The sequence below is a fragment of the Capronia coronata genome (genome assembly GCF_000585585.1).
Source record: "Capronia coronata CBS 617.96 chromosome Unknown acBCG-supercont1.5, whole genome shotgun sequence".
Lineage (NCBI taxonomy): Eukaryota > Fungi > Ascomycota > Eurotiomycetes > Chaetothyriales > Herpotrichiellaceae > Capronia > Capronia coronata.
This window is the reverse complement of record NW_006912897.1, coordinates 1,332,255-1,355,379: the sequence shown is the minus strand read 5'-3', so window position 1 is coordinate 1,355,379 and position 23,125 is coordinate 1,332,255. Positions and strand designations below refer to the sequence as shown.

At 52.7% G+C, this 23,125-nt stretch overlaps 8 protein-coding genes across 8 annotated transcripts; 4 read left to right on the top strand and 4 right to left on the bottom strand.

The window, feature by feature from the left end:
• Nucleotides 1-1,509: 1,509 nt before the first annotated feature.
• On the top strand, nucleotides 1,510-7,438 carry A1O1_06152 (1,3-beta-glucan synthase component FKS1; the record flags this gene model as incomplete). Its single annotated transcript, XM_007727032.1, has 3 exons — nucleotides 1,510-1,679; nucleotides 1,735-7,017; nucleotides 7,069-7,438. The coding sequence occupies 3 exons, from the start codon at nucleotides 1,510-1,512 to the stop codon at nucleotides 7,436-7,438; spliced, it is 5,823 nt and encodes a 1,940-aa protein (XP_007725222.1).
• A 613-nt stretch (nucleotides 7,439-8,051) lies between these two features.
• On the top strand, nucleotides 8,052-9,828 carry A1O1_06151 (serine palmitoyltransferase; the record flags this gene model as incomplete). Its single annotated transcript, XM_007727031.1, has 5 exons — nucleotides 8,052-8,279; nucleotides 8,336-8,436; nucleotides 8,495-9,005; nucleotides 9,066-9,557; nucleotides 9,634-9,828. The coding sequence occupies 5 exons, from the start codon at nucleotides 8,052-8,054 to the stop codon at nucleotides 9,826-9,828; spliced, it is 1,527 nt and encodes a 508-aa protein (XP_007725221.1).
• Nucleotides 9,829-10,652: 824 nt separating this feature from the next.
• Nucleotides 10,653-12,230, bottom strand: A1O1_06150 (uncharacterized protein; the record flags this gene model as incomplete). Its single annotated transcript, XM_007727030.1, has 3 exons — nucleotides 10,653-10,972; nucleotides 11,127-11,726; nucleotides 11,915-12,230. 3 exons carry the CDS (start codon nucleotides 12,228-12,230, stop codon nucleotides 10,653-10,655), a joined length of 1,236 nt encoding a protein of 411 aa, XP_007725220.1.
• A 1,256-nt stretch (nucleotides 12,231-13,486) lies between these two features.
• On the bottom strand, nucleotides 13,487-14,140 carry A1O1_06149 (uncharacterized protein; the record flags this gene model as incomplete). The annotated part of the gene is made up of 1 exon (XM_007727029.1): nucleotides 13,487-14,140. The coding sequence occupies one exon, from the start codon at nucleotides 14,138-14,140 to the stop codon at nucleotides 13,487-13,489; it is 654 nt and encodes a 217-aa protein (XP_007725219.1).
• Nucleotides 14,141-14,694: 554 nt separating this feature from the next.
• On the bottom strand, nucleotides 14,695-17,829 carry A1O1_06148 (uncharacterized protein; the record flags this gene model as incomplete). Its single annotated transcript, XM_007727028.1, has 5 exons — nucleotides 14,695-14,853; nucleotides 14,906-16,841; nucleotides 16,976-17,144; nucleotides 17,197-17,743; nucleotides 17,794-17,829. The coding sequence occupies 5 exons, from the start codon at nucleotides 17,827-17,829 to the stop codon at nucleotides 14,695-14,697; spliced, it is 2,847 nt and encodes a 948-aa protein (XP_007725218.1).
• Nucleotides 17,830-18,202: 373 nt separating this feature from the next.
• Nucleotides 18,203-19,390, top strand: A1O1_06147 (uncharacterized protein; the record flags this gene model as incomplete). Its single annotated transcript, XM_007727027.1, has 1 exon — nucleotides 18,203-19,390. One exon carries the CDS (start codon nucleotides 18,203-18,205, stop codon nucleotides 19,388-19,390), a length of 1,188 nt encoding a protein of 395 aa, XP_007725217.1.
• A 26-nt stretch (nucleotides 19,391-19,416) lies between these two features.
• A1O1_06146 (uncharacterized protein) lies at nucleotides 19,417-19,872 on the bottom strand (the record flags this gene model as incomplete). Its single annotated transcript, XM_007727026.1, has 1 exon — nucleotides 19,417-19,872. The coding sequence occupies one exon, from the start codon at nucleotides 19,870-19,872 to the stop codon at nucleotides 19,417-19,419; it is 456 nt and encodes a 151-aa protein (XP_007725216.1).
• A 640-nt stretch (nucleotides 19,873-20,512) lies between these two features.
• A1O1_06145 (uncharacterized protein) lies at nucleotides 20,513-23,071 on the top strand (the record flags this gene model as incomplete). The annotated part of the gene is made up of 2 exons (XM_007727025.1): nucleotides 20,513-21,836; nucleotides 21,894-23,071. The coding sequence occupies 2 exons, from the start codon at nucleotides 20,513-20,515 to the stop codon at nucleotides 23,069-23,071; spliced, it is 2,502 nt and encodes an 833-aa protein (XP_007725215.1).
• Nucleotides 23,072-23,125: the final 54 nt, after the last annotated feature.

Sequence of the window (23,125 nt, the reverse complement as noted above, 5' to 3'; positions counted from 1 at the left end):
TTCAAGTTCTGCATGATTGCATAGCCACACTGCCTGGCTAGGAGCACCGCCCAGCCACGACATGGCCAGATGTTTGATGCGGGAGGGCAGCAGGGATAGCAATCTAGCTGCACCAGGGCGGAAAGTCAGTCCGTAGCGTAGCAAGCTGTTCACGTTAAGCGGGCGCATGAAGGTGCTAAAGACGTCGCAATCAAGGATGGGCAGCGAATTGCGGTGGCCGGAGCAACTGTCGTACTCTGTAGACTGACGACCTCCGGCCCCAGTGTGGATTTTGACTCGGAAATGGAGCTGGTGGGCAAAAGAATTTTAAGGTCGGTGGAAAGAGACCTTGTTGATTTTCTCGCGTTCGCTTTCTGGCTCTGGTACCCATCACACAATATAGTTTGCACAGAGTTAACAGTAGCACATCCATAAGAAACCAAAAGAACTTGAAGACTTTCTAACGACAAAGCAAGACTCGGTGGCAGGGAACACGGAGTGTCGTTTGCGGCGTGGCGGGTTGGAGGTCAGCCTGCGCTGCGCTGCCCCTGTTTACATCCAGGGCCCCTTCCCTGCTGAAATCGTGAGGAGCTGTCGTGCATGCCCGGAACTGGACAAGCTCTGATTTGCTCTAAGCACCTCTTGCACCCCCCCTGGCCCCCCGAAATGAAATGACTGGTAGAACCCACCCACCCGTTCCAAGTTGCAATCCACCTTGACCATCCAAATTTCTGGCCGGCGCACGCCCCTAATCCCGAAACAAGCAGCACAGCACCACAGCACCACTCCTGCTCCCAGTGTAGGAGCTCCGCCTGCTCCCTACTCTCCCTCCAATCCTGCTTTTTCTCTTGGGTCCTTTGTCGCCTCTTTTCTACGTCCGACCAGCCTTGCCTCAGTACTTTCGTTCTCTTTTCAACCTCCTCCTTCGTGTTCCTCCTTCACTCGCTTCTATCGCTGCGAGGAAAGGCAGGTGCGTAGGGATTGTTTTAAACAAAGCAGAGCCCCTCGGATTTCCTGGCCTTCAAGTTGGGAAGTGGTCAGCTTGCACAGCAGTCGGCCGACTAGCCACGCTTGCCGTGAACGCGCTCCTGTGGCTGCATTGGCTCAGCAACCAACACTCTTCCCCCTTCATTCGTTTCAGTTTCACAACAATCGCTGCGACACCCAACCTATTCTTCACCTGCGACCTCGACGTTTGGCCCAGCTCAACCACCGGCCTCCGTCTTTCTGGGATTCCTTGAGATCGCCTGGTGACGATTTTTGCGGCCACGCTGCGCAGCTTTCTCGTCATTTCCGTCGTCGGTTACCCCTTACCAATCGCTCGTTGTTTATAACGTCGTTACCGCCGTAATACTACCACAACCTCACGAACCGCATATCTCGCATATTCAGTACAAGCAAACTGTTGATGGGACTGTCTTAAGGTACGTGGAACTTCAGGAACAGCCTGCACCACCTGGATATTGAATGCCAAACCCTGCTTGAGCCAGCGCGTGCTGACTTTGAATTGCTGTAGCAATCTCTCTCAACATGTCTGGACATCCTCCTGCACCTCCCCCTCAGCAGGGTCATTATGACGAAGACTATGCCCAGCAACATGGCAATGACGCCTATTACCAAGATGAAAATGGCTACCATGATCAACAATACGATTATGGCCACAATCAGCAACAGTATGGTGAAGGGTATTATGACGAATCGTAAGCACATCTTGGCTCCGTACTCACGCTGTTTCTGGCTGACCTTGGAAAACAGTGGCTACTACAATGCAGATGCCGCGAACCCCTACCACAACGACGGTGGCTACTACGAAGGACACCAAGGTTACCAGGATGATTACTACGACGGCCAGTACTATGATCAGGGAGCTGCTGGCCAGCAACAGCACCAAGGTCAACGTCCAAGACGTCGTGGTCATGATTCCGAGGAAGATTCGGAGACATTCAGTGACTTCACCATGAGATCGGACATGGCTCGTGCTGCTGAAATGGACTACTACGGCAGGGGAGATGAGCGCTACCACAGCGGCTACGAAGGACAGGGAGCACGTGGTTTCAGACCACCCTCTTCGCAAATCTCCTACGGTGGTAACAGATCTTCCGGCGCCTCCACACCGATCTACGGAATGGACTACAACGGTACCTTGCCTGCTGGGCAACGCTCTCGCGAACCTTACCCTGCTTGGACCTCCGATGCACAGATCCCTCTCTCGAAGGAGGAAGTCGAGGACATCTTCCTGGACTTGACTGCGAAGTTCGGGTTCCAACGTGACAGCATGCGGAACATGTACGACCACATGATGACTCTGTTGGACTCGAGAGCCTCTCGAATGACCCCGAACCAAGCTTTGTTGTCCCTGCATGCGGATTACATCGGAGGTGACAACGCCAACTACCGCAGATGGTATTTCGCAGCTCATTTGGATCTTGACGATGCCGTCGGGTTTTCCAACATGAACCTTGGAAAGTCGACTCGTCGAACCCGCAAGGCACGCAAGGCCGCCGCCAAGAAGGCGAAGGAGAACCCAGAGAACGAAGAACAAGTTCTTGAAGCCATGGAGGGTGACAACTCTCTCGAAGCCGCCGAGTACCGCTGGAAGACGCGCATGAACAAGATGTCCCAGCATGATCGTGCCCGACAGATTGCCCTCTACCTGCTCTGCTGGGGTGAAGCCAATCAAGTTCGTTTCATGCCTGAGACCCTCTGCTTCATCTTCAAATGCGCAGATGACTACCTGCATTCGCCTGCCGGCCAGAACAGCGTCGAGCCAGTAGAGGAGTTCACTTATCTGAACAATGTCATCACCCCGCTGTACACGTACATCAGGGATCAGTGCTACGAGATCATTGAAGGCAAGTACGTCCGACGTGAGAAGGACCACAACCATGTCATTGGCTACGATGATATGAATCAGCTCTTTTGGTATCCGGAGGGCATTGAACGAATCGTCTTGGAAGATAAATCTCGCCTGGTCGACCTTCCTCCTGCCGAAAGATATCTGAAGCTTCAAGAAGTGAACTGGAAGAAAGTCTTCTTCAAGACCTACAAGGAAACACGGTCTTGGTTTCACTTGGTTGTCAACTTCAACCGTATCTGGGTCATTCACTTGACAGCTTTCTGGTTTTACACTGCTTTCAACTCCCCAACACTGTATACCCACAACTATCAGCAGCAACTGAACAACAAACCGCATGCTGCTGCTCAATGGTCTGCAGTGGGATTGGGTGGTACCGTAGCCACGCTTATCCAGATCGTCGCGACTCTTTGTGAATGGTCCTATGTGCCACGGAGATGGGCTGGTGCTCAGCATCTCACCAAGCGACTTCTCTTTCTGATCGGTGTTTTCGCCCTCAACATTGCACCCAGCGTCTACATTTTTGGGTTCAGCCAGAAGTCGAAGGTCGCCTTGGTCCTGGGTGTCGTCCAATTCCTGATCGCTCTGGCAACGTTCTTCTTCTTCTCGATTATGCCATTGGGCGGATTGTTCGGAAGCTATCTCACTCGCAATTCGCGGCAGTACGTTGCAAGCCAGACTTTCACGGCTTCCTTCCCGCAATTGAAGGGCAACGACCTCTGGATGTCTTATGGTCTCTGGATCATGGTTTTCGCCGCCAAGTTCTCCGAATCCTACTTCTTCCTGACACTGTCGTTCCGAGACCCCATCAAGATCTTGTCCTACACCAAGATCCGTCATTGCGCAGGGGACCAGATTCTCAAGGAATACCTGTGCAAATATCAGCCTCAGATCCTTCTTGGCATCATGTTCTTCACCGACTTGATCCTGTTCTTCTTGGATACCTACTTGTGGTACATCATTTGGAACTGTGTCTTTTCGGTGGCACGGTCTTTCTATCTCGGTGTGTCGATCTGGACACCTTGGCGCAATATCTTCTCCCGACTGCCAAAGCGTATCTACTCCAAGATCCTTGCCACCACCGACATGGAGATCAAGTACAAGCCCAAAGTGCTGATCTCACAGGTGTGGAACGCTATCGTGATCTCCATGTACCGAGAACATCTGTTGGCCATCGACCATGTTCAGAAGCTTCTTTACCACCAAGTTCCTTCCGAACAAGAAGGCAAGCGGACACTTCGTGCACCAACTTTCTTCGTCTCGCAGGAAGATCATTCCTTCAAAACAGAATTCTTCCCGTCGCAAAGCGAAGCCGAGCGTCGTATCTCGTTCTTTGCGCAGTCACTGTCCACGCCTATTCCGGAACCTCTGCCGGTCGACAACATGCCAACTTTCACGGTTCTCATTCCGCACTACAGCGAAAAGATTCTCCTTTCGCTGCGAGAAATCATTCGTGAGGATGAACCGTATTCCCGAGTCACGCTTTTGGAATATCTTAAGCAGCTCCACCCCCATGAATGGGATTGTTTCGTCAAGGATACCAAAATCCTTGCTGATGAGACATCCCAGTTCAACGGTGACTACGAGAAGTCCGAAAAGGATACCGCCAAGAGCAAGATTGACGATCTGCCTTTCTACTGCATCGGATTCAAGTCTGCTGCTCCCGAGTACACCCTCCGGACCCGTATTTGGGCCTCTCTTCGTTCTCAGACTCTGTACCGTACCATCTCCGGCTTCATGAACTACAGCAGAGCGATCAAACTCTTGTACCGTGTTGAGAACCCCGAAGTCGTGCAGATGTTCGGCGGCAACTCTGACAAACTGGAGCGTGAGCTCGAACGTATGGCCAGACGCAAGTTCAAGATCGTCGTGTCGATGCAACGATACGCCAAGTTCAAGAAAGAGGAACGCGAAAACACGGAGTTCTTGCTTCGTGCTTATCCCGATCTCCAGATCGCATATCTGGACGAGGAGCCTCCGCAGAATGAAGGCGAAGAGCCACGCCTGTACTCAGCTTTGATTGATGGTCACTCCGAACTCCTTGAAAACGGCCAGCGACGACCGAAATTCCGAGTCCAGCTTTCCGGCAACCCTATCCTTGGAGACGGTAAATCCGACAATCAGAATCATGCCATCATTTTCTACCGCGGTGAATACATCCAGCTTATCGATGCCAACCAGGACAACTATCTGGAAGAGTGCTTGAAGATCCGAAGCGTTTTGGCGGAGTTCGAGGAAATGACCACGGATAACGTCTCGCCGTACACTCCTGGAATTGCGCCGTCCAAGGCCAACCCTGTTGCCATTCTCGGTGCCCGCGAATACATCTTCTCCGAGAACATCGGTGTCTTGGGTGATGTTGCTGCCGGCAAGGAACAAACCTTCGGTACCCTGTTTGCTCGTACTCTTGCCCAAATCGGCGGCAAGCTTCACTATGGTCACCCTGATTTCCTCAACGGTATCTTCATGACTACTCGTGGTGGTGTCTCCAAAGCCCAGAAAGGTCTGCATCTGAACGAAGATATCTACGCCGGCATGAATGCGTTGTGTCGCGGAGGCCGTATCAAGCACTGTGAATACTATCAGTGCGGCAAAGGTCGTGATCTTGGGTTCGGCTCCATCCTCAACTTCACCACCAAGATTGGCACTGGTATGGGTGAACAGATGTTGTCTCGCGAGTACTACTACCTCGGCACTCAGCTTCCTCTGGACCGCTTCTTGTCTTTCTACTATGCGCATCCGGGTTTCCACATCAACAACATGTTCATCATGTTGTCTGTGCAGCTCTTTATGATCGTCTTGATCAACCTGGGTGCTCTGAGGCACGAGACGATTCTGTGTCATTACAACCACAATGTCCCCGCCACCGACCCCCTGAAGCCTACCGGATGCACGAACCTGACCCCGATTATGGACTGGGTGTCTCGTTGCATCGTCTCCATCTTCATTGTGTTCTTCATTTCCTTCGTCCCCTTGGTCGTACAGGAATTGACTGAACGTGGATTCTGGCGCGCGGCTACTCGTTTGGCTAAGCACTTTGCCTCAGCCTCGCCAATCTTTGAGGTGTTCGTTTGTCAAATCTATGCCAGTTCTATTCAGCAGGACCTGTCGTTCGGTGGCGCTCGCTACATCGGAACCGGTCGTGGATTTGCTACCGCGCGTATTCCATTCGGCGTTCTATACTCCCGGTTTGCAGGTCCATCCATCTATGTGGGAGCCCGCTCTTTGATGATGTTGCTGTTTGCCACCATGACCGTCTGGGGTAGTTGGTTGATCTGGTTTTGGTTCTCGCTGCTTGGGCTCTGCATTTCGCCCTTCATCTTCAACCCGCACCAGTTTGCCTGGAACGATTTCTTCATCGACTACCGCGACTATCTTCGATGGCTCTCTCGCGGCAACTCCCGCTCGCACGCCTCTTCCTGGATCGCGTTTTGCAGATTGTCGCGTACTCGTCTCACTGGTTTCAAACGCAAGGCACTCGGTGCGCCGTCCGAGAAGCTCTCCGGTGACATCCCCCGAGCTCACTTCACCAGTATCTTCTTGAGCGAGGTTGTGGGCCCATTGGTGCTCGCCTGTCTTACGCTGATCCCCTATCTTTTCATCAACGCTCAGACAGGTGTTACTGGCCGGGACCTCGCGCCCCCCACCAACTCGCTGGTGCGAGTGGCCATCATTGCCTTTGGTCCTATCGCCGTCAATGCCGGTGTCCTTGCCGGCTTTTTCGGCATGGCGTGCTGTATGGGTCCTCTCTTGAGCATGTGCTGCAAGAAGTTCGGCTCTGTGCTTGCAGCAATCGCCCATGCCATCGCTGTCATCATGCTCTTCGCTTTCTGGGAGGTGATGTTCTTCCTGGAAGGATGGGTCTTCGCCAAGGCACTGCTGGGCATGATTGCCGTCACGGCCGTCCAGCGGTTCGTGTACAAGTTGATCATTGCTCTGTGCCTTACTCGTGAGACCAAGCAGGACACGTCCAACATTGCGTGGTGGACTGGCAAATGGTACTCGATGGGTTGGCACTCGATGTCACAACCCGGAAGAGAATTCCTGTGCAAAATCACCGAGCTCGGCTTCTTCGCGGCCGACTTCATCCTCGGGCACGCCATTCTCTTCCTCATGCTGCCGGCCCTCTGCATTCCTTATATCGACAAGTTCCACTCGGTGATGCTTTTCTGGCTGCGACCTAGGTATGTGACTTTGCTGCTTTGACAACGAGACCATTGCTAACAAGTTCTTAGTCGTCAAATTCGGCCACCAATCTACTCTCTCAAGCAGTCTCGCCTGCGCAAGCGGCGTGTAATCCGCTACGCCATCCTGTACTTTACTCTGCTCATCATCTTCCTCGTCCTGATCGTGGGACCGGTCATTATTCGCAAGTACATCACAAATCTGCCGACCATTCCCATGAACCTAGTCCAGCCTACCGGACAAAACAACAACGATACAACCACCGGCATCACAGGGTCTGCTCTTCTTGATTTCGGTCAAGATGCCACTCTTCCAGCTGCCGGTGGCGGTGCTGCGGCAACGGCTGCGGCTACAACCTCCGGCTCCGACTCCAACGACCCATTCAGCTTTGGTGGTGGAGGCAGATTTGTGCGATGGTAGATGCGACAGAGCATGGAATCGTGGAGTTGGGTTCCATTATAGAGAATGCAAGGGGAGGGTTGCGTGAGCCGGGAATAATGGTTGCAGGAAGTTGGAATGCGATGCCGGCCAGCGCCCTACAAAACTACTGACTGAATGAAATGGCAGCGATGAGCGGCCTTCGGCCTTCCATGCGACAGACAAGGTGCTTTCACACATCCGGTGCTTTGACTGTCTCAATTTTGGGGGAGCGGCGTTGTGGTGGGCTGGGGCATTTTTTTTGTGTTACGTTAGACTTAGCCGTACTGTATATGAGAACCAATGCAAGTCTGCAAACGAGAGATGTGTACATGATGGACTGGATGGCGTCTGTGCCTGTAGACTGCTCTCTTCCTCTGAATCTCTACTACTACGTACTAGGCAGCAGAGATTCAGGATCATTTCGGAAATTAATGCTGGGGCTCAAATTGCCCCTTTTTGTTGTATCACGTGACATGCCGCGCTGGAAGGCGTCCACTGCGCGCCGTGCGCCGCGGCGTCGACAATCTTCTTGTAGATGCAAGGAAGTGAGATCTTTCGACAGACTCTCTCCCAGTCACAGACTTGCACCTCAACCCATGCTGGCTCGCCCAACATGGACACCCAAGACGCTCAAGAATATCTCACCAACTTTGTCAACGTGACCTCGACGCAGTTTCACAAGCTCCCCGGGTCGGCGATTTTCCTGCGATATGTCAAGTCAAGCTACCAGGACGACCCTGTCCGCTCCGCGGTCGAACTCTTTCTCGTCCTCTTTGCCATTCGGTATCTGTTGGCGCCCAAATACTCGACGAAGCCCAATTTTGTCAAGTTGACCGAAGAGGTGAGCGCCCGCGGTACAGAAGTGGTGGCTGCCTCTCTAGACTGACACCCGAGTAGGAGATCGATGATCTTGTGGACGAGTGGACGCCGGAGCCCCTGGTGGCCAAAACGACCCCATTTGAGGAGGCGGAGCTGGAGAAGCGACCTGTGATTGTCGGGTATGCCACGGCCTGTTGCAGGATATCTGGAAGAGCAGATGCTGATGAGCGACTCCAGGCCCAGTGGACCGCGCTCGAAACTGACCAACGGCCGGACCGTGACCAATTTGGCCTCGTACAATTTCTACAACCTGGTCTCGAACGAAAATCTCAAGGAGAGGGCGATCCAAGCCCTGCGCACCTACGGCGTCGGCCCCTGTGGCCCCCCCGGGTTCTACGGGACACAAGATGTTCACATGAAGGTGGAGGCGGACATCGCAGCGTTCCTCGGCACTACGGCATGTATCATGTATGCGCAGGCATTCTCGACCATATCGAGTGTGATCCCGGCGTTCTCCAAGAGGGGGGATATCATTGTCGCCGACAAGGCGGTCAACTACGCCATCCGCAAAGGCATCCAGATCTCTCGAAGTGCAGTGAGATGGTACGAGCATAATGACATGGAGGACCTGCAACGAGTGCTGGCCAAGGTGACCAAGGAACAAGCCAAGAAGCCGTTGACTCGGCGGTTCATCATCACCGAAGGCCTGTTTGAGAACGTCGGGGATATGGCTGATTTGCCCAAGATTGTGAGTTCGCTGTCTCTCCTGGGATATTTCGACTTTGACTAATGCGTCGCTTCTACCCAGATCGAATTGAAGCTCAAGTACAAGTTCCGTCTGATCCTCGACGAGACATGGTCCTTCGGAGTGCTAGGCCGAACGGGCAGAGGCATCACGGAGCACCAGCACGTCGACGCCGCCGAGGTCGACATGATCGTCGGATCTCTGGCCGGCCCGCTGTCCGCGGCAGGAGGCTTCTGTGCCGGATCGGACGAAGTCGTGGAGCATCAGCGGCTTTCAGCATCGTCGTACACCTTCTCCGCAGCCCCCTCGGCGATCGCGGCCGTCACGGCAAGTGAGATCCTCGTGATGCTGCAGACCCAGCCCGAACTGTTCACCCAGCTGAGAGATAACATCCGATCCATGTGGACGCAACTCGACCCCCGAAGTGACTGGATGTACTGCACCAGTGCGCCCGAGAACCCGATCATGCTTCTGGCACTGAAGCCCGAAGTCGTTTCTTCTCGGCGGCTGACGCCCGATGATCAGCAGCAATTGCTGCAAGATATAGTGGACGAGGTATGTTTTTCTCTCTCTCTTTTCTTTTCTGTCAAAACAGGAAAAAAAAGACACTAACGTCATGTCTCGCACACAGTGCCTGGCGCAAAACGTGCTCATCACCCGTGCCAAAACCCTTCCTGCTGGACCCTCGGGCGCAAAGACGGATATCTTCTCGCCTCTACCCGCCCTCAAGGTCTGCATCACTTTGGGTCTGACGAAGAAGGAAATCGAGAAGTCCGGCATCATCATCCGCCATGCAATCACCAAGGTCCTTACACGGAAACGGTGATCTGTGTTTCAGTGACAGATTACTTGCCGTCCCAGGCTTTGTTTTGCTTCGACAAGAAGTCACCCTTTGTCTGTACAAACCTGTTTCAAAGCACCTTGACACTTCTGGCTGGTATTCAAAAAGGGTATTACAAATGGTTGGGAATGCTGGCAAGGACTTGTACAGTGGGTGGAGAAGCAGTGTTAATGCATTGCTGGATTGATTGATGAACTGGTTGATAGAGCGCAACTAATGGGTTAATGAAGTTAAAGGCAGTCTTGACTATCAATTAATACAAACTCGGTTCGATCCATCGAGAGATACTAACTGGTTCTCTCTGTTCTGATTACTCTATCGTGTTTTCTTTTCAAGTTATGCAGTAGGTGGTGCTGAAGGGCGTATCACATATCATCCGTCGATCTTGTCTTTATCAAGCTAACTCAGTGCAGCCATTGGGTTCGATGGTGAATGAGGACATCAGCCGAAGAATATCGACCCAACACCCTGGGCTAGTTGGCAGAGATCATGTCTACAATGAATGGCCCAGATGTGATGTGATAAGTTGCTGTGGGAGTTATGCTCAGTTACGAGAAGTCTGATCTGGAATGGAAAGATGGAGAACAAGAGGAGGATGTGACGGGGATAACATGATATCGACATTACCTTACTACGTAGTAAGTGGCTGAAAGAAGTCTCGAGATTAGGCACGCTCGAATGGAATGTCCCACTGCAGGAGACAATAACTGATGACTTGCATTCGTCTTGTCCAAGTTCCTGCGTCCTGGGGAAGCAATGTCGGATCTAGATCTATTCTGTCTTCAGCTCCCGTCATGTCGAATCTAGATCTATTCCGTCTTCAGCTTCCCTTCCACAACTCCCGCCGCCGCCCCTGGAGCACGATGGATCGCCACGACCTCCAGGCCAACACTGTCGAACAGGCGTCGAAAGTCCTCTTCGGTCCTCTCCTTGCCGCCCATGACCATGCAAGCGACGTCGAGGGCGGCCGTGTGCGCCTCCTTGTCCGTCATGATTTCCGGGAGAAGCATGTCGGCGATGAGGATGTGCGAGTCCGGAGCCATGACGGGGATGATTTGGTTGAGTGCTTTGGCGCAGAGCTCGTCGCTGTAGTCGTGGAAGACGCGGCGGAAATAATATGCTTTGGCACCTGCAAAAGACAGGTCAGAGCAAACCCCGGAGAGAAGGAGAGAGTTGTAAGTTGTCAGATAGAGGGAAGAGGAGAGTCAAACTGCTGTCATTCTGTGCTTTTCGCCTTCCACTTCTAGTGCAGTCTCTGGAGGGTTTCCGTTCCTTCGACGTACCTTTGACAGGCTGCGGCCCCCAGAAATCATGTTTCATCAACTGCACTCCGTGGGGAGCAATCTTCTCCTTGCTCGCCATGTCGATAATGTTCTCTTGGTCCTGCAACACTACATTCTCGGGATTGAGGTCCTTGTAGGCATCCAAGATCCGCTTGACGACATTTCCGACCCCGCCGCCTATGTCGATGAGGCTGACTCGGTCGGGAGTCTTTTCCAACTCCGCGGGCGTCAGCGCCAGCTGGTTGAAGTCGTAGTAGCCCGTGACCGGGACCATGGCGTCCCCCGTGGTCAGGCCGATCTGGAACGTCTTGAGTTTCTCCGGGTCCTTGGACATGATCTCCCAGGTCGTCATTCCGGAATCGCTCGCGTTGTGGTAGTCGGAATACGGGTTGACGTAGAAGGAGGTCGGTTCCACGGCGCCGTGCTTCTGGAGGTACTTTGGCAGATCGGTCATTGGTTGCAGAAAGTGGTCGAACATCAGAGTGAAGAACAGACCGGGGAAGGATGTGTAGGCCTGCGAGAATCGCGTCGAGCCGTACGAGCCGTCGTCTGGAGACTGGGTGATGAAGCCTGACGCCACGAGAGGACGGAGAAGTCTTTCTGGATCGGAGCAAGCCATTAGATCAGATCCAACTTTTCAAAAGAGACACCCTATGGACCACTCGAGAGATGATCAAGGAAAACAGGCTGCAGACTTAGGAAAGGGCCTTCTTTCAGAGAGAGGCTCGCAGATAAAGCCGCGATGATGTATGGAACGTGAGTGGAGCAGAGACACAGAAAGTCCTTACCAAGGAGTGTATCTTGTACACCAGACCTTTCACTCAACTCCTTTGCCGTGATCGTCTTGCCCTCTTCCTCGCTGGACATCTTCTCAAACACCTTGAGGTCCAGCAGCGTCCGGATGCAGACCATCTCGGCCATCTGCAGAGAATGTGCCTGTACCATCATTCCAGGATCCATGAGTGAGTACATGATCTTCTTGCTCAGATTGACCAGTGCCAGCTTGGGAGCTTGGGATGCGGCATCGTGTCCATCGGAAGGGACATACTCTGCAGCGAGCTTGGAGAGCTCGGCTACAAGCGAAGTGAGCGAAGGATCGGTCATGTTGACAACTTGAAGAGAGAGTGAACGTTCAGAATAGTCCCCAATGGCTATATGTTCCGGCGTCCTCGATAGAAGGACTGTCTCCAATCTACAACTTGAAGGTTGCAATAGACTCCCAATTAGCCTGCCCCAGTGTCCAGCCGAAACGGTGGAATCGCTATCTTTCTGGTGATAGTCCCAGAACTGACAAACAGTAAGGTGAGGGACGACAAGAGGTAGCAAGTGTCATTTCTGTCTTCTTGGTGACAAGGTCAAGCTGTTATCATCCTCCTCAGGCCCTCATGTACCGCTCGTGTAGCTTCCCTTGTGCCGAGTCGGCATTGATACCTGATAGCCACCTTAACCCGCATATGCCCGTCCGTACCACTTGTCCAGTGTTCGGCCTAAGGTCGATCGGGCATGTCAGAATGGGAAACATGCTGTGTGCAGCAGTGGTCAATGTCACGCATGTTACAGCATGTGCGCATGTAGGCGACTTGGTGGCATCTCCATTTGCCAGCACATCGTGGGTCGACACGTCAAAAGGGAGACGATATGGCCAGTCGACCATTGATGTCGTCGAGGTTGGCGCGGCGAAGGGTCCACTGGATGGTCAAGACTCTTTCTTAGGCGGACAGCAGGAAACTGGCTAAACACTAGCCGGTGGATATGGACAAGTGACTGATGTGCGGCGGTTGGAGATCCGTCCCTCGTCTGCTAGTACGTAGCTGCAGACAGTTCAAGATGTTCAAGTTGCTGATAGAGGAAAAGATTAAGGAGACAGAAGAGGAAGAAAGGAACAAGAGCATGAACACAGACGTTAAAGCAGCTACTACGTATATGTATTGCCTGCGCGGCTGCGAAAGGTAGATTGGGAGTGAAGCCAGCCGTCGCAGCAAAGAATCACCCTCCACGCCCGATTGCCAACGCCGTCCGTGCCAACTTCTATATTGAACTCCATCCTCACGGCTGCTGAGTCGAGAGAGGTCCTTTGATCATTTTGTATGGTAAATACTGCTGGCCATGTATGTGCCCATGTTCACCCCTATACTTGTAACCTGTACTCCAAAACTTCCGCAACCCATCAAACGATACCCTATTCCAATCCACAAGCAGCTCCTATCCCATGCTGATGCGTGATGTGTTCAGTAGTAGCCAATGTTGACTGGTGCCCTAAAAAGTACGAGGACGCTGCCAACGCCATCAAATATCAGCGGCCCAACCGTGTGTATCATGTTATGTTCGTAGCACATCTTGCCCCATGGTGGCCACCGCGTTCATGGCATCATGGCCTCGGCTTCCTCGTCCGTGACGAATATCTCGGCAACCGGGCAGTGCTCTTCATCGCCAAAGTCTCCGTCGTATTGCTTCTTCCTGCCGCGCTCCCCGTAACGCCCGAGCATGTAACTTGGGAGGAATAACTCATCGTTCCATGTAAACCCTTGACTGTGCTTGGTGTAGGTGATCAGGCGAGGGGGCTCGTCAGGATCGTCAAAGCGGGAGTTGAGATTGATAGACTTGTAGGAGCTGGATGACAGCATCGAAGGGCCGAGGGGTGACGAAGCCTGGCCAGACAGTACAGGCATGGTGCTGGGCGGAGCGACGTCAGCCTTGTGCTTGTCCTTTCGTTGCGATGTGTTCGTGTCCCCCGAAGGTGTCGACAAGGTATCGAACCGGCTGTCTTGCGTTGACGGATAAGCCACGGTCTGCAAGTGGTCTTGAGAGAGTTTAGAGACCGGGCTGTATGACCAGGCCGACTCCTGGTCAGAACTGAGCGACGATGGGCCAGCATCGGAGGTGTCGGCTCGTTCGGCACTCTTGACATAGCGTTTGCTGCGGCGCGGTGTGGAATATCCCGTGAGGTTCTTGCTGTATAGAGGTATCTTGATGGCCCTGGAGCCTGGAGGCGGAGGGGCCACCGGATCAGCCATTTTGACAACAGCTTAGGTGAAGACCAAGAGGAAGAGTTAATAACGCAACACCAGCACCAGCTCCGGAACCTGGAAGGAGACTCAGATGCCAGCTGCAAGTATAGACATGCAAGTGGGGGATCGGAGAGAAGGGAGTACGAGTGAAGACGTTTGAAAGGGTCACTTTGGTGAAGAACAACGAATACAAGAAACGCAGGCAGTCAAGCGGTGCAGTTCCAGTCTCAATTCCAATTCCAGTTGTTGTGCATTGTAAGATGGAGCGAGCACAAGAGTCACGTTTCCGATTGAGTCATTGCAGAGTCAGATGATGCGCCTTGAGGCTGCCGAAACACCCCGCATCATTTTCGTGATAAGATAAAGGCGCGAATATAGACTCATCGAGATAAGATAACATTACAGTCACGTGATGGACTAGAGTCACATGATGTTGTACGATTGTTCGTGTACAGAGTAAGATAGACAGGGGAACATTTATTGGTGATAGCACTGCGGCATCCATGTCTACACACTGTAGCTTCTGCTGCTCAGTTCAGGATATGGGGCTAACTTCAAGCTCATGCGTAGTACCATGGCTCATCAAAGACGTGATATCTGTGCCCTCGAACACCCTCTCCACGGAACAGTGCTGGAAATCTTCGGCCAGGCGGTACTTGTTCCTCAGGTATCCGCTCGTCTGAGTATGAAACTGGTTCTCCCACGACAAATTTGCCCACCTGTATACCGTTAGTCTGCTGTGCTTCAAAGGCGGTTGGTCGATGGACTCACCTGTATCTCAGTGTCGGTAATGGTCCCCCTGCTGACACGAGCATATCCAACACGCTTGATGTCCTTGTACAGAATATATTCGCACCATCGGTCCCAGTCGCTCGGTTCAATGTCATGCATGCCACTCTTCTCGCCCACGTACGTGTTGTAGTTGCCTTCTTTTGGTTTGATCACCAAGTAGCTCAAGAGGATCGCCGGTCGAGGGCTGGCTTTCATGATTCGTGCCAGATACTCGGACTGAAGGCGTCGATCTTCGGGGTCTTCTTCCTGCCCGGAGTGGAAGACAAACACATCGACTTGGGTGCCATACACATCGAGAGTCGCCTCAATCGCCGGCGCCAATTCACCGACGGGTGAGGGGAGCAGGTGATGAGTAGAGTTGAGGATGGGGAATTTGGACAGCAGTGCTGATCCCCAGGTATGCTTGTTAGGGCCCGGACCATAGTCCACATACATGCCCAGATCTTCAGCCAGATATTGTGTGGTATCTCGATTGCCCATGATGATGCGCTGCAAGTCTGATTCCAGAAGCCCAACCACATCAAGTTCAAGCTCCTTGAGAGCATCGCGCATTCTCCGCTCAGAAGACCACATGTCATTGTCAAGTGAAAAGTGGATGGTCCAGATGCCGGCGGTAATCAACTTCTCATCCTTGTGATAAGGCTGATAGTCGTTTGTGGGGAAGCGTAGATATGCAATTGACGCTGTCAATAGCTGAAGTGCCAGCAGAAGATGAAGGTAGTATGCCGACTGTTTCCGCCCACGGGGGCTCGCCTTGATCTTTTGCTGGTGGCCTGAGTCGGTGGTCAATGCCGAAAACACGCCAGCGCCAATCATCAACATGGTGGTGATCATAATCCAGTCGGTGTGCTCCCGTACGAGCGGTCCACCCGGCACGAAAGCATATGCAACGACCCAGACATGGAACAAAACCATCACGTTGTAGAGGAAAAAGCCCAGCCCAAAGGTAGGAGCGGGGTTGTGTTGAGCGGCGGAAGAAATCAGAACAGGAGCAACTCCCATCAGATAGAACGCCAGTGCAAGACCGCCATAGTAGCCTCGCCAATTGCTATAGCACGTGAGAAATGCTGCGCCGACAGCTCCTAATCCGTAGGCGGTCCAGGATCCGAGGAGTCTGGGAAGCGCAACTCCTACGAACAGTCCCGCGCTCATAACGAATATCGTGAGAGCACCGTGGGGAACTGCTAGCGGGCCTTGGACAGGGTAACCGTCCCAAACCCACAAAATCATGGTACTGGAATCTGAGAGCAAGGAATGAATGGCGAAAAACAGTCCTCCGAGGCCAAGTCCAGCCAGGACGCTGGAACCCTTTTTGGCATTCGGGGCTATGTAGTCGCCGCCGCTCGTGGAACTCGATCGTGTAGAGCGCCAGACGGCAATGACGGCAAGCGCTAGACCGGTCTTGTTCCAGCCTCCAATGCCCGAGTGTAGGATGGGCCATATGGGGTTATTGGTGTGATTCGCAAACTTGGCAATGCTCGAGAGGATGAAACCAATACACCAGGCTAAAATTCTGCTTTGAAGTCGTGCCGAGTCTCTCCGTTCAGCGTACCATTCCGCGGACCATGCCAGGCATCCCATCCAGACAGCGAATCCGACAGTGAACAACCGGTTCGCAGGGTCTTTCACCAACCAAGCGAGGAGCCCTACCAGGGACGACATGTGTGCCCATCGGAGATTTCTAATAGTGAGAGACCGAATGAACGGTATGCCGAGGAAGAGAGGTGAGATTGTAGACATAACCATAACTTCGTAGCCTGAAATGCCCATATGCCAAAGTGGGAAATACCAGACGAGAACACCTAGTGAGGTGAGAATTGACCAGAAGACGAAGCCATGGAAGATGTCAGCGGCAGCGTCAAGCATGGCGGGCCAGTAATACGGTCCGTCGAAAGTAGATGTTTGGATGAGCGTGCTATCGCGTCTGACAGGCCGTTAGTGCTAGAAGCCAAACAACTCTTTGATAACCTACTCCTTTTCCTTCACCGAATCTTTCAGAAGCTTCGCGTCACTGTGCTTTTGTCAATCATCCACCAAGCTACTGTCTACCTTGGCCGTACTTTTGAGTATCTCGGGAGCATCTGCACATACCCTCTACTGAGCCCCTGCACGTCCTTCACCACAATTTCGAACGTTTCAAAGTCAAGTGCGGTGACAGCGTCGAAAGCCACATCGAATAGGATGAGCGACCACTCGAAAAATGCATAGATCGTATAGGCTAGCAACGTCAGCTGCGGGTCGGGCTTCGGGGAGAGGAAGTGAGAGCATACCGCCAGCAACTCTATGGACCTTGTGCTGAATGAAGAAGTAGATGAGAGGTACCAGGGTGCCAAAGAACAGCCCAGCGAAAACCTTCCGATATTTAACGGCTTTGGCATTTGGAGGACTCAAAGCGAGACATCCTAGCGTCCATGGTAGGGTTGCCACAAGATACGAAATCATGAAGATATCGTGCCAGTCATGGTCGTCCGTAGAAGTCACGTATGTCCATCCTCCGCATGTAACCGTTCTGAACAACCCGACAGCGGCGATGATCCCTGGGAGATTCGAGTTTGGTCTCCTGGTGAGAAGATACCACAGCCCAACCAGAGCAAACCGAGCGCCCGAAGTGATGGCGATGAAAATCATGAACACCGAGCGTTCGGGGTATCGATCGCCAATGGTGGCCGAGACAGAGGGAAACCATTCATCAGGATATCCATAGTGTTCATTTTGTACAATTTTGTGATAATGAAGCGCAACTCCGACGATCAACGCTCCGAGGAATGCAGCGTACGCAAAGAGAGTATGGCCCCAAGAGACATATTTCCCATTGATCTAGGCGCTGAACATTAGCTTGGACATGAAAGTCTGGCAAGGCTACTGACAGAAACCACCACATCGCCGTCTTTCCTCGGCGCCATTGTGCACAGAAGGGGATTAGGAGGCCACCGGAGGCATCAAAGTAAGTAGGTGTACAACGCCGAGAAGGAGTGACAAGAATGTAGTGAGCGAGTCTCTGAAGAAAGGATGTTCAACTATCGATCAAGCTGCGCGTGAGAAAGGATGTCTCTCGACGCGGACCCCTTTAATTACTTTATGTCGGCCACTGCCGAGGCGACCCGAAATTTGCGGGCGACATTTGACATCTCGTGGCGGACTCCTCAAAAAAGTTTCCTATATTTTCCTGAATCAATACTCCACATCCCCAAGTCGTCACGGCGAGAGCGTGGTTTGGCAACGAAACACTGAACAAGAAGCAGATCCCTCTACAGTCAGACCGCCCTTGCTGCAACTATGGCCGCAGCCAGCGACAAGGCTCGCTTTTTTCTCGAGCAGTCCGTGCCGGAATTGAAAGAGTATGAGCGCAAGAAGATCTTTAGTCGAGACGAAATCACCAGCATCGCCCGCAAACGATCCGACTTCGAGCACAAGATCAACGCCAGAGGATCTACGCCTTCAGACTACGCTCGGTATGCAGAATTTGAAATGAACGTCGATGCCTTGAGGCGCAAGAGGGTCAAGAGAATGGGCATCAAGGCAACAACCCACAACGGCAAGCGACGCATTTTCTTTATCTTCGACCGAGGGACGCGGAAACATCCAGGGGATGTTGGTCTGTGGCTTCAGGCCATAGACTTCGCGAAGAGGCAAAAAGCGCATAAAAAACTGCAGGAGATATTCACAAGTGTGCTCCGACTACACCCCACGAAACCGGACTTGTGGATCTATGCCGCGCAGTATGCGATAGAGGAGAATGGAGACATGACAGAAGCAAGAAGCTACATGCAACGCGGTCTCAGGTTCTGCAAAAGGACACCGACAATCTGGCTGGAGTATGCGAGACTAGAACTCTCTTACATCGCTAAGATCCATGCTCGTCGTGAGATCTTGGGAATCGCAGACATCAAATCAGGAGGAGCTGGAGAGGCATCCCAAGAAGACGAAAACATCATGCAGCTGCCGAAGCTGACAGCTATGGATGTGAATCCTGACGTCGAAGGGCATGAAGCTGACCGCTCAGCATTGGACCATTTGGATTCAATACCAGCTTTGAGTGGTGCCATTCCCATTGCAGTCTTCGATGCAGCAATGGATCATTTTAAAGACCCTGCAGTCGGGTACGACTTTTTCAACATGGTCCTCGAGTTTGACGAGCTCCCTCCTTGCCGCAAAATAGCAGACCACATCGCAACGAGATTGGCTCAAGAATATCCGGAGAGTTGGTGCAGTCAAGTATGCCTCATTCAGCTCCCACTGGTTTCGATATCTCCTTCCACACCAGAATTCCCCTCTGCACTGCGACAGGCATTGGCACGACTAAAACAGGCGCGTTCAAAAACAACGGGCACTGAGATTACAGCCTGGGCAGCCACTTGGCTACAGAAGCTCATCGATACGCCTGACCTTGATCCGGCGATCAAGACGATTGGGAGCTCTGTGTTAAGGTCGTTAAGCACCCGGGAGGTGACCGGCACAACATGAGTTCCGCAGTCGCAATCGTAACCCAATCAATCCATATTACCCTTCGACCTTGATTGCTTCTTGCTTGCATGCAGCTTCTTAGTCTTCAGCCGCGATTCATTCTCTGCATGTTGCAGTTTTTCCACCTTCTTCTTCTGATCCGCTGTTGTTTCTCCGGGCACGGCACGCTTATATTCATCGACAATCAGCTGGGTGAGCTTGCGAAAGCAGGTCTCCTTGTTCGCTGGCTGTTTACGGCTCTCATCTGCCTGTATCACGAGGCTGGACGAACCCTGTGCATAATATCGAGAAGCGAGGATACCTTCATGCAAGACAGGAGGGAGTAAGGGAAGGAGACGATCGACAGGAACTCGCAATTGAGCTTTGGAATTGACCCTGAGAAACATTAGACCCTGGCGCGAGATAACAAGGAGGTCAAACATGCTTATTGACATTCTGGCCACCAGGACCACTCGAACGACTGTAGCTGACTTCTCCAACATCGCGCAATGTATTCAGAGCGTCAAAGTTCTTGAACCATTTACGCGCTGCAGCATAGTCAGGTTCACGACGCTCAGTCTTTGAAACATATAATCGAGGTGCAAGCCGGAATGGCAGACATCTGCCAGCCGCGAGCGTGATGCTGGAGGTCGGGGGTTTGGCCCATCGCAACATCTGCCAACCCTAGTGATGTGGTGTCTTAGCATCAGCATACACAGGATTGATTGTAAGGGACGATTTCTATCCATGCTCTTCAACAGATCTGGATGTAGGTTCGGCGCAAGGTCTGGTCACGTGTGCACACCGACTCGCTGCCTACGCTAGCCTCTTCTGGCAACTGCACCTTGAAAGTTTTGTATGTTTCTCTTCATGCTGCGGTCTGTTCCCCTCCAACTCAACTACTATTTCATGCCGTTACCCGTTTGATGGAACATCTGGACTTCTTCTTCTTCATCTCCTCGCCTCCCACCGGCCCGCTCATCATCGAGGTACTATTGCTTGCCTAAGCTTCTCTTCTGTTCTGCGCGGTGATTTCACGGGTCTGTCCTTGCACCTTTTCCAACTCGGCGTCAGCCTGCCCCACGTCGCCAGCCATCCAGGCAAATCACTTCGCGTCGCCCTTCATGCATTGTCCGCCTCAAGATGACTGAAACAAGCCCTCCGCCTGAAGCGCAACGCTTTGGTAGATCTCAAACACCGGAAAGCCCACGGCCTGTCCACATACCTGAGCCTTCAAATATTCCCGTTCTGCTGAACCAGATGGATCCCGTCTTTAATGACACTGCGACTTATAACATTCCTCACAATCAGACCTTTTCTCCTTATCCAGATTCTCCCCGCGTTATGAATGGATCCAACTCCGAGGAACAAGATGCTGTGCAGAACTTCTTGCGAGGCGCGGAAGAAGAGAACGGTCGTTTCGGAAGTGGTGCACAGTTCCCCAACACAAATGGCCGGACTACGCAGAATGATGCCAGCTTTGAGACCAATCTTCTTTCAGCCCTTGCAGAGAACTCTGCGCAGCAAGCACCTGAGGCAAATTCAAATGTTTCCCATGACGCCTCCGGCCAGTCCCACACTGTCGCGCAATCAAACAATGAGTCCTCGACCAATGAACATAATGCCAATGCAAGCCATGGAGAGCCTGAGTCTCCCTTCCAGTCAGATGGGGCGAGGAAGTCCGAGCAAGAACCCAGCGTGAAGTCCAATGCTCAGTCGGGTACAGGTGGAGTAGATTACCAGTCACTTCTCGACACCATTTCTCAGTCTGCTTCTACTGCTCCTGCCGCAGACCCTGTTTCTGCTCCAACCACTGCTGCATCGCATGTCGACCACGGATCTTCCCTTTCACTGCCTCCAGTCCCAGGCCTACCCCCAAAACCGCCGGTGCAAGCGACTCCGCAAGAGTCCCCCAGCTACTATGCGTTTCCTAGCTCCACAAGCGACTTGCGAGACCAATATCAACCACTGAATCCCGATGCTCTCCCAGTCAATGGTACAGAGTCGTCCACATCCGGGCCCGTACAACCCATGATTCAAAATATCCCCACCCAAGCCCCTGGTACATGGAATCAGAATGTTGCACAGGTGTCCCCCACGAACCCTGATGCTGGCTTTGTCGGCCATCCCCTTCAACAGGTAGAACCATCGAGGTCAGAAGACCCCGATGAACGTCCATGGAGCCCACGGACACAGAGCTTGTATGACCAATTTCTTGAGGAGGAACGGCGATATGTGACAGAAGGTATCTGGGATAGATTCCCCCCAGGGTCCCGCTTATTTGTGGGCAATCTCGCGTCGGAGAAGGTGACCAAGCGCGATCTCTTCCACGTGTTTCACAAACATGGCCGGCTGGCACAGATATCCATTAAGCAAGCATACGGATTCGTGCAGTATCTGGAGGCGTCTTCTTGTCAAGCCGCTCTGCAGGCGGAACAGGCCTCAGAGATCCGAGGTCGCAAGATTCGTGAGTTCCTACACCCCCAAGCGGATCGACCAAGACGTTTAGCTGACTTGGTCACAGATCTGGAAGTCTCAAAGCCTCAAAAGAACACGAGGAACCAGGCGCAGGGGAACAAACGACGGCGCTCGCGCTCGCCAGACCGTGGAAATGCGCGGCAATCTGATCGACACAACCGCTCTAACTTTAATGACTTTCGTGAGGAAAAGAATAGGCGTGATGACTATCGACCTGCGCGGTCTCCTTCTCCGAGAAACTTTCGTGTGCGGGACGATTATCGAGCAAGAGCACAAAGCCCACGATTCAGCCTTGACGCACGACAAAGGTCTCCATTCTCCAGCAATTTTCCACCGCCGCTCCCTGCAGCTTACGATGAGGAGGCTACCCTGCCGTTACCTCGCCGAGATCCACGAGACGTGCCCGATGTACAGCTCCTCATCCTAGAGCCTTCAGTTGCGCAGAGCTTCATCAATTGGATTGAACAGGGATTTCGGGCCAAAGGATTGCGTGCTTCGACCATCTGGCTCAGTCCTAGACTTCCCCTGGGTGCCGTCGTCAAGAGGCAGATCATCGAGGGTGTTCAGGCCGTTGTGAAGCTGACACAGGGCAATCAGTACAACAGTAAAATCCCGCTGCAGGTCTTTGATAGGAATGTAGGGGCTTCAAACGTCAACTTCAACGAATATGTCGACCTTGACGTCCCCGTCGCTGCTGACATTGTGCTTCATGCACGCCAAAAAGAACGAGGTGCTGCGCCGCCCACTCCCCAGGCCTTTCCGCCGCCGCAAGGCTATTCACATGGACAATACGGGCAACCTCCAACTCATCAATATCCGCCTCAACTACCTCCAGCGTTCCCGCAACCACAGCACAGTCCTCCTCAGCTTCAGTACGGCCAACAGCCTCACTACCAAGCTCAATACCCAACACCAGTCACTCCGACCGCTTCCGCACCGAACCTGCAGCAGCTGCTGGCGAATCTTCGACAGCCTGGAGATGCGCAGAGCGGCATACCACAGGGTGAGAGACCAACGCCGAATTATACATCTTATCTTGGGAATGGAGGTCGTCAAAATGGACCGACTGGGCAGTTCCCTCCACAAGCTGTTGCTACTCCTCAATATCCAGCACAACATCAGCAGGCCCCAGCTTATGGGAACGCTCCAGCCTACGGGGCAGGACAGCAACCCCAGCAAAATGTACAGAATATCATGGATACGCTGGCCAGATACAACCGATGATGGCGTCAACCTTAACCCTAGGATCGAGAAGTGGGCCACTCCATATCGGGCATC